Consider the following 14229-nt stretch of genomic DNA (forward strand, 5'->3'; position numbering starts at 1 on the left):
CGAATCAGCACTCTCTTAGCTTGTAATACCAATTATTGACCACTGTGAGCATACCATTTTCTTTTCTTTTTTCTATAGTGGCTTGTTTCCATCTGTCTCTAAAATTCTATATGATATTCAGCTCAGATCTTTATGCATTTGTTGTTTTATGTGGTGGTTCTGTGAGAGCTCTTTCTTGCACCATATGATATGCAATTATTCATTTAGGATGCTTTTCTTCTTCATTTTCGTTCATAAACACTGTTCAAATCAGCTGTTGTAATTTTGTGAGCGTCTTAGAACAGAACAAAGCCTGATCATTTGCATTTATATCTTCGAGAATGTTGTTCCTCTTCAGTTTTTTATGTTCTCTCTCTCTCTCTCTCTCTCTCTATATATATATATATATATATATATATTGCATATTACTTTTTTTGATACTTGTCACAGTGGGAGTTGCTGCACTAACCCCTCTGGAAATTGGAGATTGACAGGTGTCTGGCATGAGGAATTTGAAGTACAATAATGTAAGGGTTTGCTTTTTGTTTATTTTTCTTAGTGAAAAATGCTTCATCTGATGCTTTTGGTTGGTGAAGAAGAGTGAGAGGATATAGGCAACCTCCCTTTCTGTCTGGGGAACCATTCCTGCAGTTCATTGGTAGCATTCATATGGCCACCCCTCTCCTCTGCATAAAGAAACAAAGTGAGTAGTTTTTTATTGTCTTCTTTCAGCTGTCCTTTTGAATTTTATATTCATTCTCTTAAAGCCACTTTGATAATTTTGTCCCATTTTCATTGGTTGTCGACCCACTTCAAAGTTTAAAGGGAATTTGTTGATTTTGGATTTTTTTTTTAACATCTACTTAGATACTCATGAACATGATTTAAGATTTTGACATTGATTTGGAAACCCTTTTGTTCTAATATTTCAAAAGATTATGAGGTTCTTGATTATTAAAAGCTTTTCATTTGATTTTTATGTCTATTAGATCTTCGTTGTTAACCTCGAGTATTCATTATATTATATATGTATTACGTACTATTTCAAGATTAATGAGTGAATTCCAATTTGAGCATAAGTCATCTGATTAAGACATAAACGCGAAAGTATGTATCTATGTTCCATTAATTTTCTTTTTAAGAATTGGATCATAATTTAGAATCTTTGAAAGGAGAATCTTTCTAGCATGATCCTAATTCCATTCCTTATGTTATCAATTCAATATAAATCCAGCATTAAAGATGCAAGTTATTGGTTCAAGCATATTCTATAAGAAATGATATGCATTTTGAATAGGCAACCAAGTGAGGACAGGAAAAAGAGGAAAAAAAAGTGGTGTTGTGTATATTAATTGGTTGATATAGATATTTGTTTATAAAATAAATTGTCTTAGATTATAGTCTCGTTTCTTAAGGATCTTGTCCAAATAAATAATTCTACTAGGGAATTGTGGTATTTATAAAGGAAAGGATTGAGATTAGATCTAATGCCAACTCGGTGACTTCAAACTTCTTTGACTATTTGACTCCCGAGCATACATAAAAATCAAGGCTCATTCAAACACGAGATAAGAACTCGAATGAATGTCAAAGAGGACTACCACTATTTGACTCCCGAACATACATAAAAATTAAGGCTCGTTCAAACACGAGATAAGAACCTGAATGAATGTCAAAGAGGACTACCATAAGTTTAATGATCTCTACAATTCGTGAACGTGAAATCCGCAATTCATTGAAGCTAAAAAAATAGAGGAAATATTCATTCACTTTTCGTTTAGAATCTAAACAAGATTAAAATCCATAACATCTTGGAGCCATCCCTCCTCCTTGTTTTTTCCAATTGTTCTGATACCGACATTGACATTGATTCTTCTTTTTTCCGTTCTTCTTTGCATTGGCGCCACATCGGCGATGACACCACCACCAACGCCGTCCCTAGTGTTTATTGCAATTAAAAAGTTATAAGAAAATTGATTTTAAATAAATAACATATAGGCAGATAAATATCTAGCTCAACGAAAATATCAGCTGGCTGCAACTGTATTAAAACGGCGCCGTTAAGGTGACGGTTTCAAATACAAATAACTGCCGACAGGAAAACATTGGAATTTTTTTTTCTTTTTTCTTTTTTCAGTTAAAAAAAATTCAACTTTCTATTTTTACCCAACGGTTGAAACGTCGAGAAAAGTCAATAACAAAAGGAGTGGCATAAGAAGTAATTACACGAAAAATCAGGGGTATTCTTGGGATATGAAATTTGTTGTCATTAACCAGAAATTATTAATGTATTAAAACAAGAAACAATAGTTAATTTAATTAATAATTAATTAAGAGAGAAAATTTATATGAAGCGGAGAAGGGGAGACGAAAGAAGAGCAAGAAAAAAGCTGAGGTGAAGTTCGATCGGTCGTCTATGGCGGGGATTCTCCGGTGGTCGTTTTTCCACTGAACTGAATCTCCGTTGCGTTTCAGACGGAGATTTTCTGTTTACTGAGACTCATATGCCGGCGATTGGATCTTCTGGTTTCCGGTGACTGAGCGGGGAGTTGGATAGTATAGTTTATGTGATGATTTGACCTTTACAGAAATTCAGTTGAATTTTACGATTTTTTGGTTTTTCTAACTAACGAGGAAGGAGGAGAGAACTTGGTTGATTTAGTGGTGGAGTTCGATTTTGTTGTGTGGAGAAAGAGAATCAGTAGCGAAAATGAACGGTAGTAGCACGAATGTGAATGGGAATCGGAACGGAGGAGGATTCAGTAACGCGGAATGGGAGCTCATTCGGAGGTACCACAGGAACGAGGCTGCTGAGAATCAGTGCACCTCTCAGCTTGTTAAGCATATTAAAGCTCCTGTTCATCTTGTAAATCATCTTCTCTCTCTCTCTGTCCATTTTAAATTTCTGTTGATAACGATGGATTTGATCATTTTTTGGTTTTATGTGCGTAACTGTGCTATCTAAATGCGTTGTACTTCTCAACACTAATGATCTTGAGGCTATGACTCATGATAATGGATATTTTATTTTATTGGCTTAATTGATTCTGTTGGTTTCTGCATTCTTCTATGTTTATATGGAAATATGAATGTCCATGCATTATATCTCAATCACTATCTCGATTCCGTACGTTTATGAGTTTGGTTCTTTTCATAAATTTTGGAGTTTGGTTCCTCCAGGTAATGTTTTCAAAAGAAAGTGAAAGGTGAGTCTTACAGTACCAAATTCAAGGAAGTCTAAAGACATTGTATCTCTAGGAACTAGCACGGTTGCTTTATGTTTTCCCCTTTTTCTAATACATATCTGAGATCATATGGGGATAAAGGTGCAAGTTTGCAATAAGAATTATGGGGATATTGGTATATTATCGTAATTTGAGTTATTGGGTTTTTGCCTTCATTTTTTACTGTATTATTTTCTAAACTGGAATGTCTCCTCGTCAGGTATGGTCTCTGGTAAGGAGGTTTGATCAACCACAAAGATACAAACCCTTTGTTCGCAGATGTGTTGTAAAGGGAAACCTTGAGATAGGGACTCTCAGGGAAGTTGATGTGAAATCGGGGCTTCCTGCCACAACAAGTACAGAGAGATTGGAACTCCTTGATGATGATAAACACATCCTTAGCATGAGGATTGTTGGCGGAGATCACAGACTCAAGGTACAGGACAATGTATTTTTAGCCTACCATTTTATTTGAGATATCACTGGTCCTGATATTGGCTGAACATATGTTCTTTCTTTTTCAAGGTGAAAATAAATGTCTTATGTGTTCTCAAACAAAGTAGGCAGGAGAATAGTTTTTTAGTGTTCAAAATTTTTTAACCATTTTTATACAGATGTTTATCCTTGAAAGTTGGAATCCTCAATTGATCCAAAGATTCTTACTCTAGTTCAGAGAATTGAGATTTCAAATATGTTAAAAATTCAAAAGGAGGAATTGTTTTAGCCATGATTTTGTTTCAATGTGCTTACGGTTGTCACTTCTGACCACTGATAATGCATGGAATATTTTATTATACCATGTAATTTCAACTATTTGCATTAGTGGCATGTGCTTTGGAATAAACAATAATGAGTTTCTCATGATTAGTAGCATGTGACTGTCTAATTAAGGATTTAACATGAATCCAAGCTCTATCATGGCACTATTTTTGTGATTGGTGAACTAAACTGGAAATTCTGCGTAGGATGGGCACTATAGTAGCTATTAATGACTTAATTGTTCTCACTTTCATGCTTGGGGATACCTCGCTAGAGACATCATTTCTCTTCCGCCATTTTTGAATGACTGTGACTTAAACAGGAATAAATATAAATTCTCCGTAACATTCTTTCAGAATTACTCTTCAATCATTTCCCTGCATCCAGAAATCATTGATGGAAGACCTGGGACTTCGGTAATTGAATCATTTGTGGTGGATGTTCCTGAAGGAAACACAAAGGATGAGACTTGCTACTTTGTGGAAGCCTTCATCAAATGCAATCTCAAGTCACTTGCTGATGTTTCAGAGCGGCTAGCAGTGCATGATCGCACTGAGCCTCTGGAAAGGATTTAAGAAATGGGAGTGGTAACTAGCAATGCATGCGAGGGGTTGCCTCGAATGAAGCCTCCTAGGCTCTTATTTCTTTGAAGGCTTTGGAGATGGACTGGCATAGGGTATATGGTACCCAAATTAGCATAATTTTGTATCGGTTGATATGATCTTTCGTTTTATTTTAGTTCTGCAAGTCTTATCTAGTACCTGGAGCATAAAGGGTCTTGTAAGGTTTGAGAAACTCTTTGAAGAATTAAATTATTTAGAGACAGAGAGAGAGAGGGAAGTCTAGATTCCTTCAAGTTCCAGGGTTTTGTCCATGGTGGTCTATGCATATTTATGTATATAACTTTGGTAGCAATGAATGGGTTCTGTATATTGGCGTCTGCTCTGTTTCAGTTCTACAAACTACAAATGCTATGCTTAGTTGAGGTAATGTAATGCTACTTCTTGATGGCGTTCTGTGTTTTAGGTTTCTCTGAGGTCATCATCACAGGGTACCTCTGGTTATTTGACAGCAAAAAGCTCCATCTGAGCTGACACACATGCATTGCTAACTCTTCTTACTAACCTCCTATCGACTATCTGTCAATGTCCTCATCTTCCCAGAGAAGGGCATGTAATAATGTCAGTTTTTTAGCATTTTTGTGTTGCTTGAACTGTATATACAGATATTCGATTATGGTGGTCAGCAGTGTTTGCTTATGGTGGTGATCAGTGTCAGAAACTCATGCATACTGTTGATGGTAATGAAAATATCTTGGTTTTCCAAATGCTAGAATTAATTATCGGATGAGAATGAGACATCCAAACTTCCTTTGGACGGGAGTGGGATAAATTGCTGCACTTTGGATTTATGCAAAATATCACTCTTTTACTCGACTCGACTGTAAACTCGGGCTACTGATCTTTCTCTTTGCTTTCCTTTGAATGCACAGAGTAAAAGTAGAAAATTATATGGGTCCAAGGTGCATCTCATGATCTCTCTCTCTCTGACTAAACCCAATTCAATTCTATTCATGCAGGTGCAGCAATCTGGATTCTTTGACGTCACTGATGCCTTCTCTCTCCATTACAACTGAGAAGAGAGATGCTTTGACGCTCATCTCCACACTGCAAACTGTGAGTACATAATCTCTCTCTCTCTCTCTCTCTCGAGCTGGCAGTCCTGCTTGACAGTATTCTAGTAGCTGAACATAAGAACAAATGAAGAAATAAATGCTTTGAGACACACGATAATGGAAACACTAATAAAAGAGACGAGTTTAGAATAGCGAAAAGAATGAATCTTTTGTTTTATTAGAGATCTGACGGTTAAATCGATATGTAAGAACAGTTTTAATACATGTACTGTCAAAAAAAATGTCACAGATATTACAATAACATGGACACAATATGAATACTCTACTGAAAAAAAAATCTGTAAAGGGACTCGTGGTTGTGCCCATGATTTGATCTGCTAGCTTGAATGTCGCGAAGAAGATGCTAAGGTCCTACATTTGCTTTCTATAACCCACCATTATGTATTGACCTCTTCTTTCTTGGTTGTTTCAGTTACTTTACAGAGATGATATGGCACAATGAACTGCTGAAACGTCAGAGAACTTCAATCCGACATAAAATCCTCTTCTTCTTCAAAGTCTACTTGTTGGTTTCTGTAAGAAAGTAGAATCCTCTTTATTTCTTCTGCACTGAGAGTCTCATGTTCTAAAAGTGCACTTGACAGTGCATGTAACGCGTTCTCGTGCTGTGAAACAAAAGTGCCAAACGTTAGAATCGAACTTGTAATGCTTAACATATTGGTTAGCAGTCAAGATTGTGAATAAAATTTAGTCCAGGATATACATACTGAACCTTTTTTAAGAGGGCTGTCACACGGTCATATGCATCTTTTAGGAGACTAACGACCTGCACACCAAGTTATATAAAATTTAGGGTTAGAAAGGAATTAGTTTGGCCAGATTATTCAAAGGGACCAAAAACATACTTCTACATCAATACATGACTGCAGTTCTGCGCTCGGACGTTCTCTGATATGAACAGGCCCAATCGATTCACTCATCCCACAAACCGCCACCTTCATTGGTAATCAAAACAACATTGAGGATGAGAAAGCAAAACTAGGGTGCTGCTGGTAGAACACATAGAATGATTGACCATCGAAACCGATATCGACAAAATGGAATAATTTAGAAACCCGATCTAGTGAAGTACCATATATTGGGCAAGCTCCGTAGCTTTGTGAAGATCACTACTTGCTCGAGTGGTGATATGGTCATGCCCAAATATGATCTCTTCTGCAACTCTTCCCCCCATACTAACGTCGAGTCGTGCTAATAGTTGCTTTCTGCTAACAGATGTATCGTCATTTGGAGGAAGTTGTGTGACCATTCCTAGAGAAGATCCACGAGGCATAATCGTTGCTTTATAAATCGGATGTGCACCATCGGTGTTAAACGCAACAATTGCATGACCACTCTCATGGTATGCAGTGAGCTACAATGAAAGGTACATCATCAGGCATACATACAATATTTCAGAAGTTGAAATATCAATTAATACCATCTTTGACTCTTCTGGTATAAACATTGTTTTCCTCTCAGTACCCATAACTATTCGATCTTTTGCAAACTCCAACTGCTCATTGGTTAACTTCTCTGCACCTTCAACAGCAGCTTTAATGGCTGCAATATTTACCATATTTGCAAGATCTGACAAGAAAACAAATGTCGGTTGCTAAGGAAAAAGATCTCTCATTTTATGTCAGTTAAGTTACACACATCTGAAAACTTACCTGCCCCGTTAAATCCCGACGTGCCACGAGCAATTGCTTTAACATCTACACTATCATCCAAAGGTGTGTCTTGTAAATAGAGCTCTAGAATCTCTTGGCGACCACGTACATCAGGGTCCCGGACAACAATCTACAAATGGATGTCAGTTAGCTTTGAAGTAGTCAAGGAGACTAACCATAGAACAGTATGGAAAACAATTATAATGGATTAAATCCAAATATTGGCTTAAGGACTGGATATGGCTCATTCAAATCCTACTATTAGTGAACAAAATGACAGTCATCCATATTCATACTACAACTTCCCTAAGAAAAATAGGAACTTACATGCCTGTCAAATCTACCAGGCCTCACCAAAGCTGGATCAAGAATATCTGGCGAGTTTGTAGCGGCCATCAATATGATACCCTGCAGAGATACAAAACTAAATCATACTCCAAGCCATCCTTTTGTATAAGAAAGCTCACAGTTCCTTTTGATAAGTACCTCATTCTGCTCAAAGCCATCCATTTCAACAAGCAGTTGATGCAATGTCTTCTTCGTTTGGCCTTCCCACTGTTTTCTGGTCGACCCAATAGCATCTATTTCGTCGATAAAAATAATGCAAGGAGCCTGTGGACAAGATAAATAATCAAACTTGGGTGCTTTCACATGGTCTAAATTTGTTCTAAGCTTGGATGCTTCAAGCAAGGTGATTAAGTTATCCAAAGATAAAAAAAACCTTTTTCTTGGCTACTTGAAATAATGATTTCACACGTCGAGCACCAATACCAACAAACCTATTGAAAACGATAACATTAAAATTTGTTAATCATTACACGATAACGTTAACGTATACAATAAAGGAGGCTTACAATTCTTCAAACTCAGATCCTGGTTTGTAGAAAAATGGTACTCCAGCTTCACCAGCAATAGCCTTGAGAACACCAAGTATATAATCAATTACCAATCAGCTGTCAGCCAAAGTAATAAACATATCGTCCAACATAGATTAACAAATGAAAGCCAACAAAGCCTAGATGATTGCAGTTCTAATAAAGAAAATAATCTCTTTTATAGTAAAACTGAGGGAAGTTTTACCTTAGCAAGTAAAGTTTTTCCAGTTCCTGGATCTCCTGTTAAAAGAATTCCCTGTAAATAAAAATTTTAGACAGGTACCATATGAAAATAAATAAAGGAAGAAGAAAACAGAAAAACTTCTTGTGAAGGAATTCTGGAGACAGAAAGAGATTTGTTTTTACTATTCTTGTTATAAGAAATGCAACAGTTCATGAGTATAATGAGTTCCACAAAAATGGAACAAAAGCCAGAAAATGAATTGGAAAGAGAACTTCAATAAGAGGCTTTGAGATGGACTGACTCGTATTAATCCATCCATGAATCCATGAATTGGAAAGAATAATCGATAGTCCTCTCATATGGAGGAAGGACCTTCACTCACTGATGACAAGCAAAGGTTTCTAAGTTCTTTATACCCTTTGGAGTTATTTCCTTCTCTTTTTCTTAGCTGAAATAAGTCCTCGTGAAGATTAAGCAACATAAACTAATTACAACGAAGAACTTCCAGATAAGATAACTACAAATTGCAAATCAAGTCCGAAAGTGACAAACACAAACCTTTGGCAACTTTCCCCCGAGGCGGGTAAACTTGGAAGGGTTCTTCAGATACTCCACTACTTCTTCCAGCTCTCGCTTAGCATCATCACAACCTTTAACATCCTTAAATGTCTTGACATTCTACAGGGATAATTTTATCAAGGAATAAGAACAAAAGCATTTTGCATGAAACAAATAACTAATTCACCCTAACTCACTCCTAGACTTAGCCTACGAGTCGAAACATTTTAGCACTAAACCAATACCCTGTCTTTCTGCCCAAGCTTTTCCCCCGTAAATGTCTAAGTCCAAGCCATTATTCGAAAACTTCTAAAACTAAAATGAATAAAAACATTATTTCTTTCTCGATAAAATGGGCCGTTATTATTATATACCTTCTCTGGCGTATATTCTTTTGTGAACTCGTTTAGAGCATATAGAGAACTTGGATCAATGCCTAAGGTTCCTATGCCCCCAAAACTCCCTATGTATTTTTGAAGTGCGGTTGCACCCATAAACCTGCAAGAGGATTCTCATTTGATATCATTGACAACGAAAAGAACACACTAATCCAACAGTGATAGAGATCATGACGTAAAGGTTAATACCATACTAATCCAACAGCAACAGTGAAAATTATAGTGGATATCAGATCTTGTAGGATCCGAGACTTGTAGGCTACTTTAGGATTAACCTTCAGAAGAATTTCTCATAATATTAAATGGTAAGGAAAGGGGAAGTCCAAGAAATTCCTTATCATGACTAATGATATGATACTTACCAATACTACATGCAATGGTTTTTTATCAGAAATGCCAGGATTCACAAAAGGCTCATCCACATTGCCCGAATCTCGCTGCTTCAACTCTTGTAGCTATGCATTATCAATTAATACAAGTGTGTTCATACAAATTTGAGATCGTTCCAATAAAAGAAAAGAGAAATTGGGCTCGAAGATACCAATGTAGAAAGAGTAGACGGCCTTCCAACATCAGAATCTGGAAGATACTCAGCAATTTCATCGGTGAGCACAAGAGCTCGAAGATACTCCACTACTCCTTTACTATCTACCGCATGATCCCTTTGCTCAAAACGCCTAATGACAGACTTGGGACTGGAAATGAAAGTTGAAGAAGTTTCAGAACCTAATCTTGCAATAATCTTGCAATCAAGAAAATGAAAATGAAATCAAATAATCAAGTTTTAGAACTTAACCTCTTCTTATTCAATTCCACTAATAGAGCACTCTGCTTCGCCGCATCCTTCGGATTCGCATCGGCCTCAGCAGTTAACCTCTTCAACCGCTTCTCCTGCCGCCAAAACGTCCACCAACAACACCAATCCATCACAATTTCAATCACCTTCTGAAACTTCATTCTCGTTGCAGCCCACAATCCCATCAAGAACACCGCAAACGGCAGATTTCTCCACTTGCCCTCTTTCTCAGACTGAATTCCACTCTCGCTGCCCTCCGTCCTGTTCCCATCAAAATCCGCACCCTGATCGCCAAATCCATCAGCATTCAAATCTTGAGGACCAGAACCTATATTACCATCGGGAGAAGAAACCGATTCTGAATTGAAATTGCCATAGTCGGGGTGCAATGTACACGGAAGGGAAGAAGAAGAAGAAGAAGAAGAAGAAGAAGAATGATGCCCAAGTCGAAACCTAGAATCCGAAAATGGGTTGCAAGAAATGGAGCGGCAAGGAAGAAGCAAAGAGGAGTGAACCCTCTGCCTTGAAGAAGAAGAAGAAGCAGAAGAAAGAAGGGGAAGAGGAGGGGAAAGCAGAGGCGAAGGAGAAAGTGAATGATTGAAGAACAAAGAAGCTTGAAGATTGACCATTGCGATGGAAACTCTGATAATCCCAAGTGGGTAATGGAAGTTGAGATGTGAATGTGGGGGGAAAATAGAGGGCCTTCTCTTTATATAACTGTTCTTGGCGCCGATTTTTGTATCGCGGACTTTCAGAAATTGACTTCTGGGTTAAATTTAAATAAATAAATAAATAAATATAATGAGTGACTAAAAGACATATTTAGCCTTTTTGTTTGATTAAATTACAATTTCGTCTCTACATCTTTATATTAGTTTCTATGAGTTATATATATTATTAAATTTTTTTTTATGTCTTATTCAATAAACTATACTTATTTTGATATTCAAATAAAAGTCTAAAATTCATTTGTTCAAATTTAAAATAACAATTTTAATATTAGCTCTCATCCTCTCTACCCATCCAATCAATTTTTTATATCTTATGGTTCATCAATGGTTAACACTAACCTCGATTTTAATGTTTTTAAAANCTTTTATATCTCAGGGCTCATCAATGGTTAACACTAACCTCGATTTTAATGTTTTTAAAAAAATAAAAATAATAAGTTGAACTTAAAATTAAACTGTGAGGTCAAACTAGCTCAACAAGGGTCAGCTAGCTCGACCATGAGGTCAATTCCAAGGGCTTAACATGGCCTTGAGACAGACCTTTAGAGTCACCTCTATCATGAGGCATGCCCTAGGAAGTTTAGCTCGATCGACAAAGGGAGTCCGGGTTTGAAGCCTTGTACGCCTGTTACAAAGGCAGTCTAGTTTGTAACCCAACCATTACTCCTCTCCTCTAGCGCGAGTAACCTACTACTCAAGAATCTTGAAAGAATGAGAGGAACACTACTTTTTCTACCATCTACAAATTTACCTTTGATCTAAATTTCAATATCAACAAAAAAAAACTTATACAACGGGCATTACTTTCACAATGGACAGTTCTGAATTTGAAAGTTTCTCATAAATAAAAAAAAATGAAATTAAAATACAAGTATANGTCACAATGAGTCAAATCCACAGATCTGAATTTGAAAGTTTCTCATAAATAAAAAAAAAATGAAATTAAAATATAAGTACACAGCTGAAAGGTGATCAACACCAAAAGAAATTATCTAGAACCCCAATACAATTTTCTATCAAAGAAAAACAAGTTTTAAGATTTATATAAAATGTCCCCCAATACAATTTTTTATCAGTATGGAGGCAATGGCAAACAGCAACCAGGCTTATCATGAACTATGATGATCTTGGACAAATACAGCTATGTTTGATATATGTACATTGTAGAAGCATCGAATGAGTTGAGGATATGGTGGAAGGGGAGAAGTATCGTAATTATAGAGCAATAACGAGAATGAGAAAAAGGAAGAGACTACTAAAACAGTAATCAAGTATCTGAAGACAATTGATGATAATAACCAAGTTTTGTAAGTCACTTGGCTTCAAAGAAAGGTGATTNCTTTTTATCAAAGAAAAACAAGTTTTTAGATTTATAATAAATGTCCCCCAATACAATTTTTTTATCAGTATGGAGGCAATGGCAAACAGCAACCAGGCTTATCATGAACTATGATGATCTTGGAAAAATACAGCTACGTTTGATATATGTACATTGTATAAGCACCGAATGAGTTGAGGATATGGTGGAAGGGGAGAAGTATCGTAATTATAGAGCAATAACGAGAATGAGAAAAAGGAAGAGACTACTAAAACAGTAATCAAGTATCTGAAGACAATTGATGATAATAACCAAGTTTTGTAAGTCACTTGGCTTCAAAGAAAGGTGATTGGTTTTTAACTCAAGGATCTTACATTCATTCAAATCCCTTAAAATAAAAGGAAAATGAACAAAACTGACCTAATTGGTTCCCAACAGTGAGTTCATGTAACCGTCCAATTTAATGCACATATTCATCAGACAAATTGCATGCTCTAGTATTTTTGAGAAGCTTAGTTGGTTTTCTTGAATGGACAATCAACTATTAAACAGAAGAAAATATGTGCTATTGCCTGTGATCGGGGCGATAGGGCGGTGGTGGTGTCTGGTGTAAACCACTGGGGCTTGACATCATACCTGGGCCCATCTGAGGCGGCATTGTCCCTGATGGCATGTAACCAGGATTGTGCATGGGCATGGAGTAGGGCGCAGCAGGACTGCTCGACCCCCACCCTGAAGAAGGCTGAGCCTGCACCCCAGGCTGCTCTGCAGAAGGACCATACTGGTTTCCGTTGTATTGATGGCTGGAAGGACCCATCATTTGAACTGGTTGCTGCCCTGGTTGAGAATTCACCATGGGAGTATTGGGAATCGTATAGTCTCGACTTCGGTCATTATTCACCTACAATGATCACATCAAACTGGACATTTAGGAGCATTCCTCTTAAAAATAATCCGATTGCATCAGAAGCGATAGAGAAAAGAATCAATGCCCACATTCTTTTACTTCTGAGAAGCAGAACTCAATTTGAAGAAAAAAAAAGTCATCGTCCTCTGTAAAGAGTAATTTAGATTCTAATTACTCTTGAACAAATCACCATAAGAGTGACGTTTTCATTACCTTGATGCTCAAATCAGTGTGGCGTGAATATGAGATGTGAAGCTTGCAAAACCCTCCATCATAAATACAGTGTCCCTCCAGGGCTTCCTTGGCAACTACTGCAGTCTGAACATCTGTTCACGCGTGGCATGTTATTAATTACTATGCTACATACTCCAATTGAAATAATATTCATGTGTAGATTGAAGTTGAACCATATTAAATACGTTGCTGTGTCCATCTTCTTACTTTTACTCGTATTGCACTTCAAAGTTACACTTCGCACTATCAAAGCTTCTAGTTCAGTAAGGATAATTTAATTTGTTCGATGATTTGAAATTAAATAAACCCTTTTTGAACTTATAAAGCATATGGTTGCTATCATTTTATAAACTGTAAATAAGCTTTTAACCATTTCTTTAAACAAGAGGTTGCTAATTCACATTTAAACCCAACAGTGAGATTAGTGTCAACACGATTCAGCTAAAAGTAGCTACCTGGATATTGAATCAAGGCCTGCACTCCCCCATTCTTATCAAACATGGCAATCTTTTGAACAGGTCCAAACGCAGAAAAAACCTGCCAATAAAAAGAAAAATGGTTAGCATAATCGTAGTCATTATATCTATATATGCTTCTAGAGTCCAGAAACAAAATCACAATAAAATTGGCATATCATGCAATACCATGTGCAAAACCTCCAAGGTGACTGCATATTGCATATTCTCAATGGAGGCAAGAAGAACATTACTCTCTGGTTCAAGCTTCTTACCATCCAAACCCACGGTGAACTGCAAAGGTGACTGACGAAGAATTCAATCAAAGGATGGATTTAGAAAATAATATAAGAAACAAGATGATAAGAAGAAGTGCCAAGATTTTTTTTAAATGCCAGCACTTATGTGAAAAGCACGTCAATTGAAGCTTTTATCTTCATTTTTTTTTTTTTTTTTTTTTTTT

At 36.7% G+C, this 14229-nt stretch overlaps 2 protein-coding genes and 1 pseudogene across 2 annotated transcripts; 1 reads left to right on the top strand and 2 right to left on the bottom strand.

Annotated features, from left to right (window-relative positions):
* Positions 1-2306: 2306 nt before the first annotated feature.
* On the top strand, positions 2307-4968 carry LOC111796210 (abscisic acid receptor PYL8-like). The gene is made up of 3 exons (XM_023678959.1): positions 2307-2845; positions 3424-3639; positions 4319-4968. The coding sequence occupies exons 1-3, from the start codon at positions 2690-2692 to the stop codon at positions 4535-4537; spliced, it is 591 nt and encodes a 196-aa protein (XP_023534727.1). The 5' UTR covers positions 2307-2689; the 3' UTR covers positions 4538-4968.
* Positions 4969-5787: 819 nt separating this feature from the next.
* LOC111796208 (ATP-dependent zinc metalloprotease FTSH 11, chloroplastic/mitochondrial-like) lies at positions 5788-10794 on the bottom strand. The gene is made up of 17 exons (XM_023678956.1): positions 10122-10794; positions 9867-10020; positions 9688-9780; positions 9515-9600; positions 9302-9425; positions 8928-9047; positions 8391-8441; positions 8165-8226; positions 8032-8089; positions 7797-7922; positions 7638-7718; positions 7311-7440; positions 7079-7227; positions 6731-7012; positions 6504-6593; positions 6371-6424; positions 5788-6263 (listed from the first exon to the last, which is right to left on the bottom strand). Exons 1-17 carry the CDS (start codon positions 10748-10750, stop codon positions 6123-6125), a joined length of 2430 nt encoding a protein of 809 aa, XP_023534724.1. The 5' UTR covers positions 10751-10794; the 3' UTR covers positions 5788-6122.
* Positions 10795-12436: 1642 nt separating this feature from the next.
* Positions 12437-14229, bottom strand: part of LOC111795018 — a 9939-nt pseudogene continuing 8146 nt past the window's right edge.

The sequence above is a fragment of the Cucurbita pepo genome, chromosome LG05, assembly GCF_002806865.2.
Source record: "Cucurbita pepo subsp. pepo cultivar mu-cu-16 chromosome LG05, ASM280686v2, whole genome shotgun sequence".
Lineage (NCBI taxonomy): Eukaryota > Viridiplantae > Streptophyta > Magnoliopsida > Cucurbitales > Cucurbitaceae > Cucurbita > Cucurbita pepo.

Excerpts from the sequence above, each read along its gene's own strand:
- LOC111796208 (XM_023678956.1), bottom strand. The coding sequence starts at position 10,750 with ATGGTCAATCTTCAAGCTTCTTTGTTCTTCAATCATTCACTTTCTCCT. Across the intron at positions 9,048-9,301 it reads AAGAATATACGCCAGAGAAG|AATGTCAAGACATTTAAGGA; the intron begins GTATATAATAAT and ends TTATCCCTGTAG. Across the intron at positions 7,441-7,637 it reads CTGGTAGATTTGACAGGCAT|ATTGTTGTCCGGGACCCTGA; the intron begins GTAAGTTCCTAT and ends ATCCATTTGTAG.
- LOC111796210 (XM_023678959.1), top strand. The coding sequence starts at position 2,690 with ATGAACGGTAGTAGCACGAATGTGAATGGGAATCGGAACGGAGGAGGA. Across the intron at positions 2,846-3,423 it reads TTAAAGCTCCTGTTCATCTT|GTATGGTCTCTGGTAAGGAG; the intron begins GTAAATCATCTT and ends TCTCCTCGTCAG. Across the intron at positions 3,640-4,318 it reads GCGGAGATCACAGACTCAAG|AATTACTCTTCAATCATTTC; the intron begins GTACAGGACAAT and ends ACATTCTTTCAG.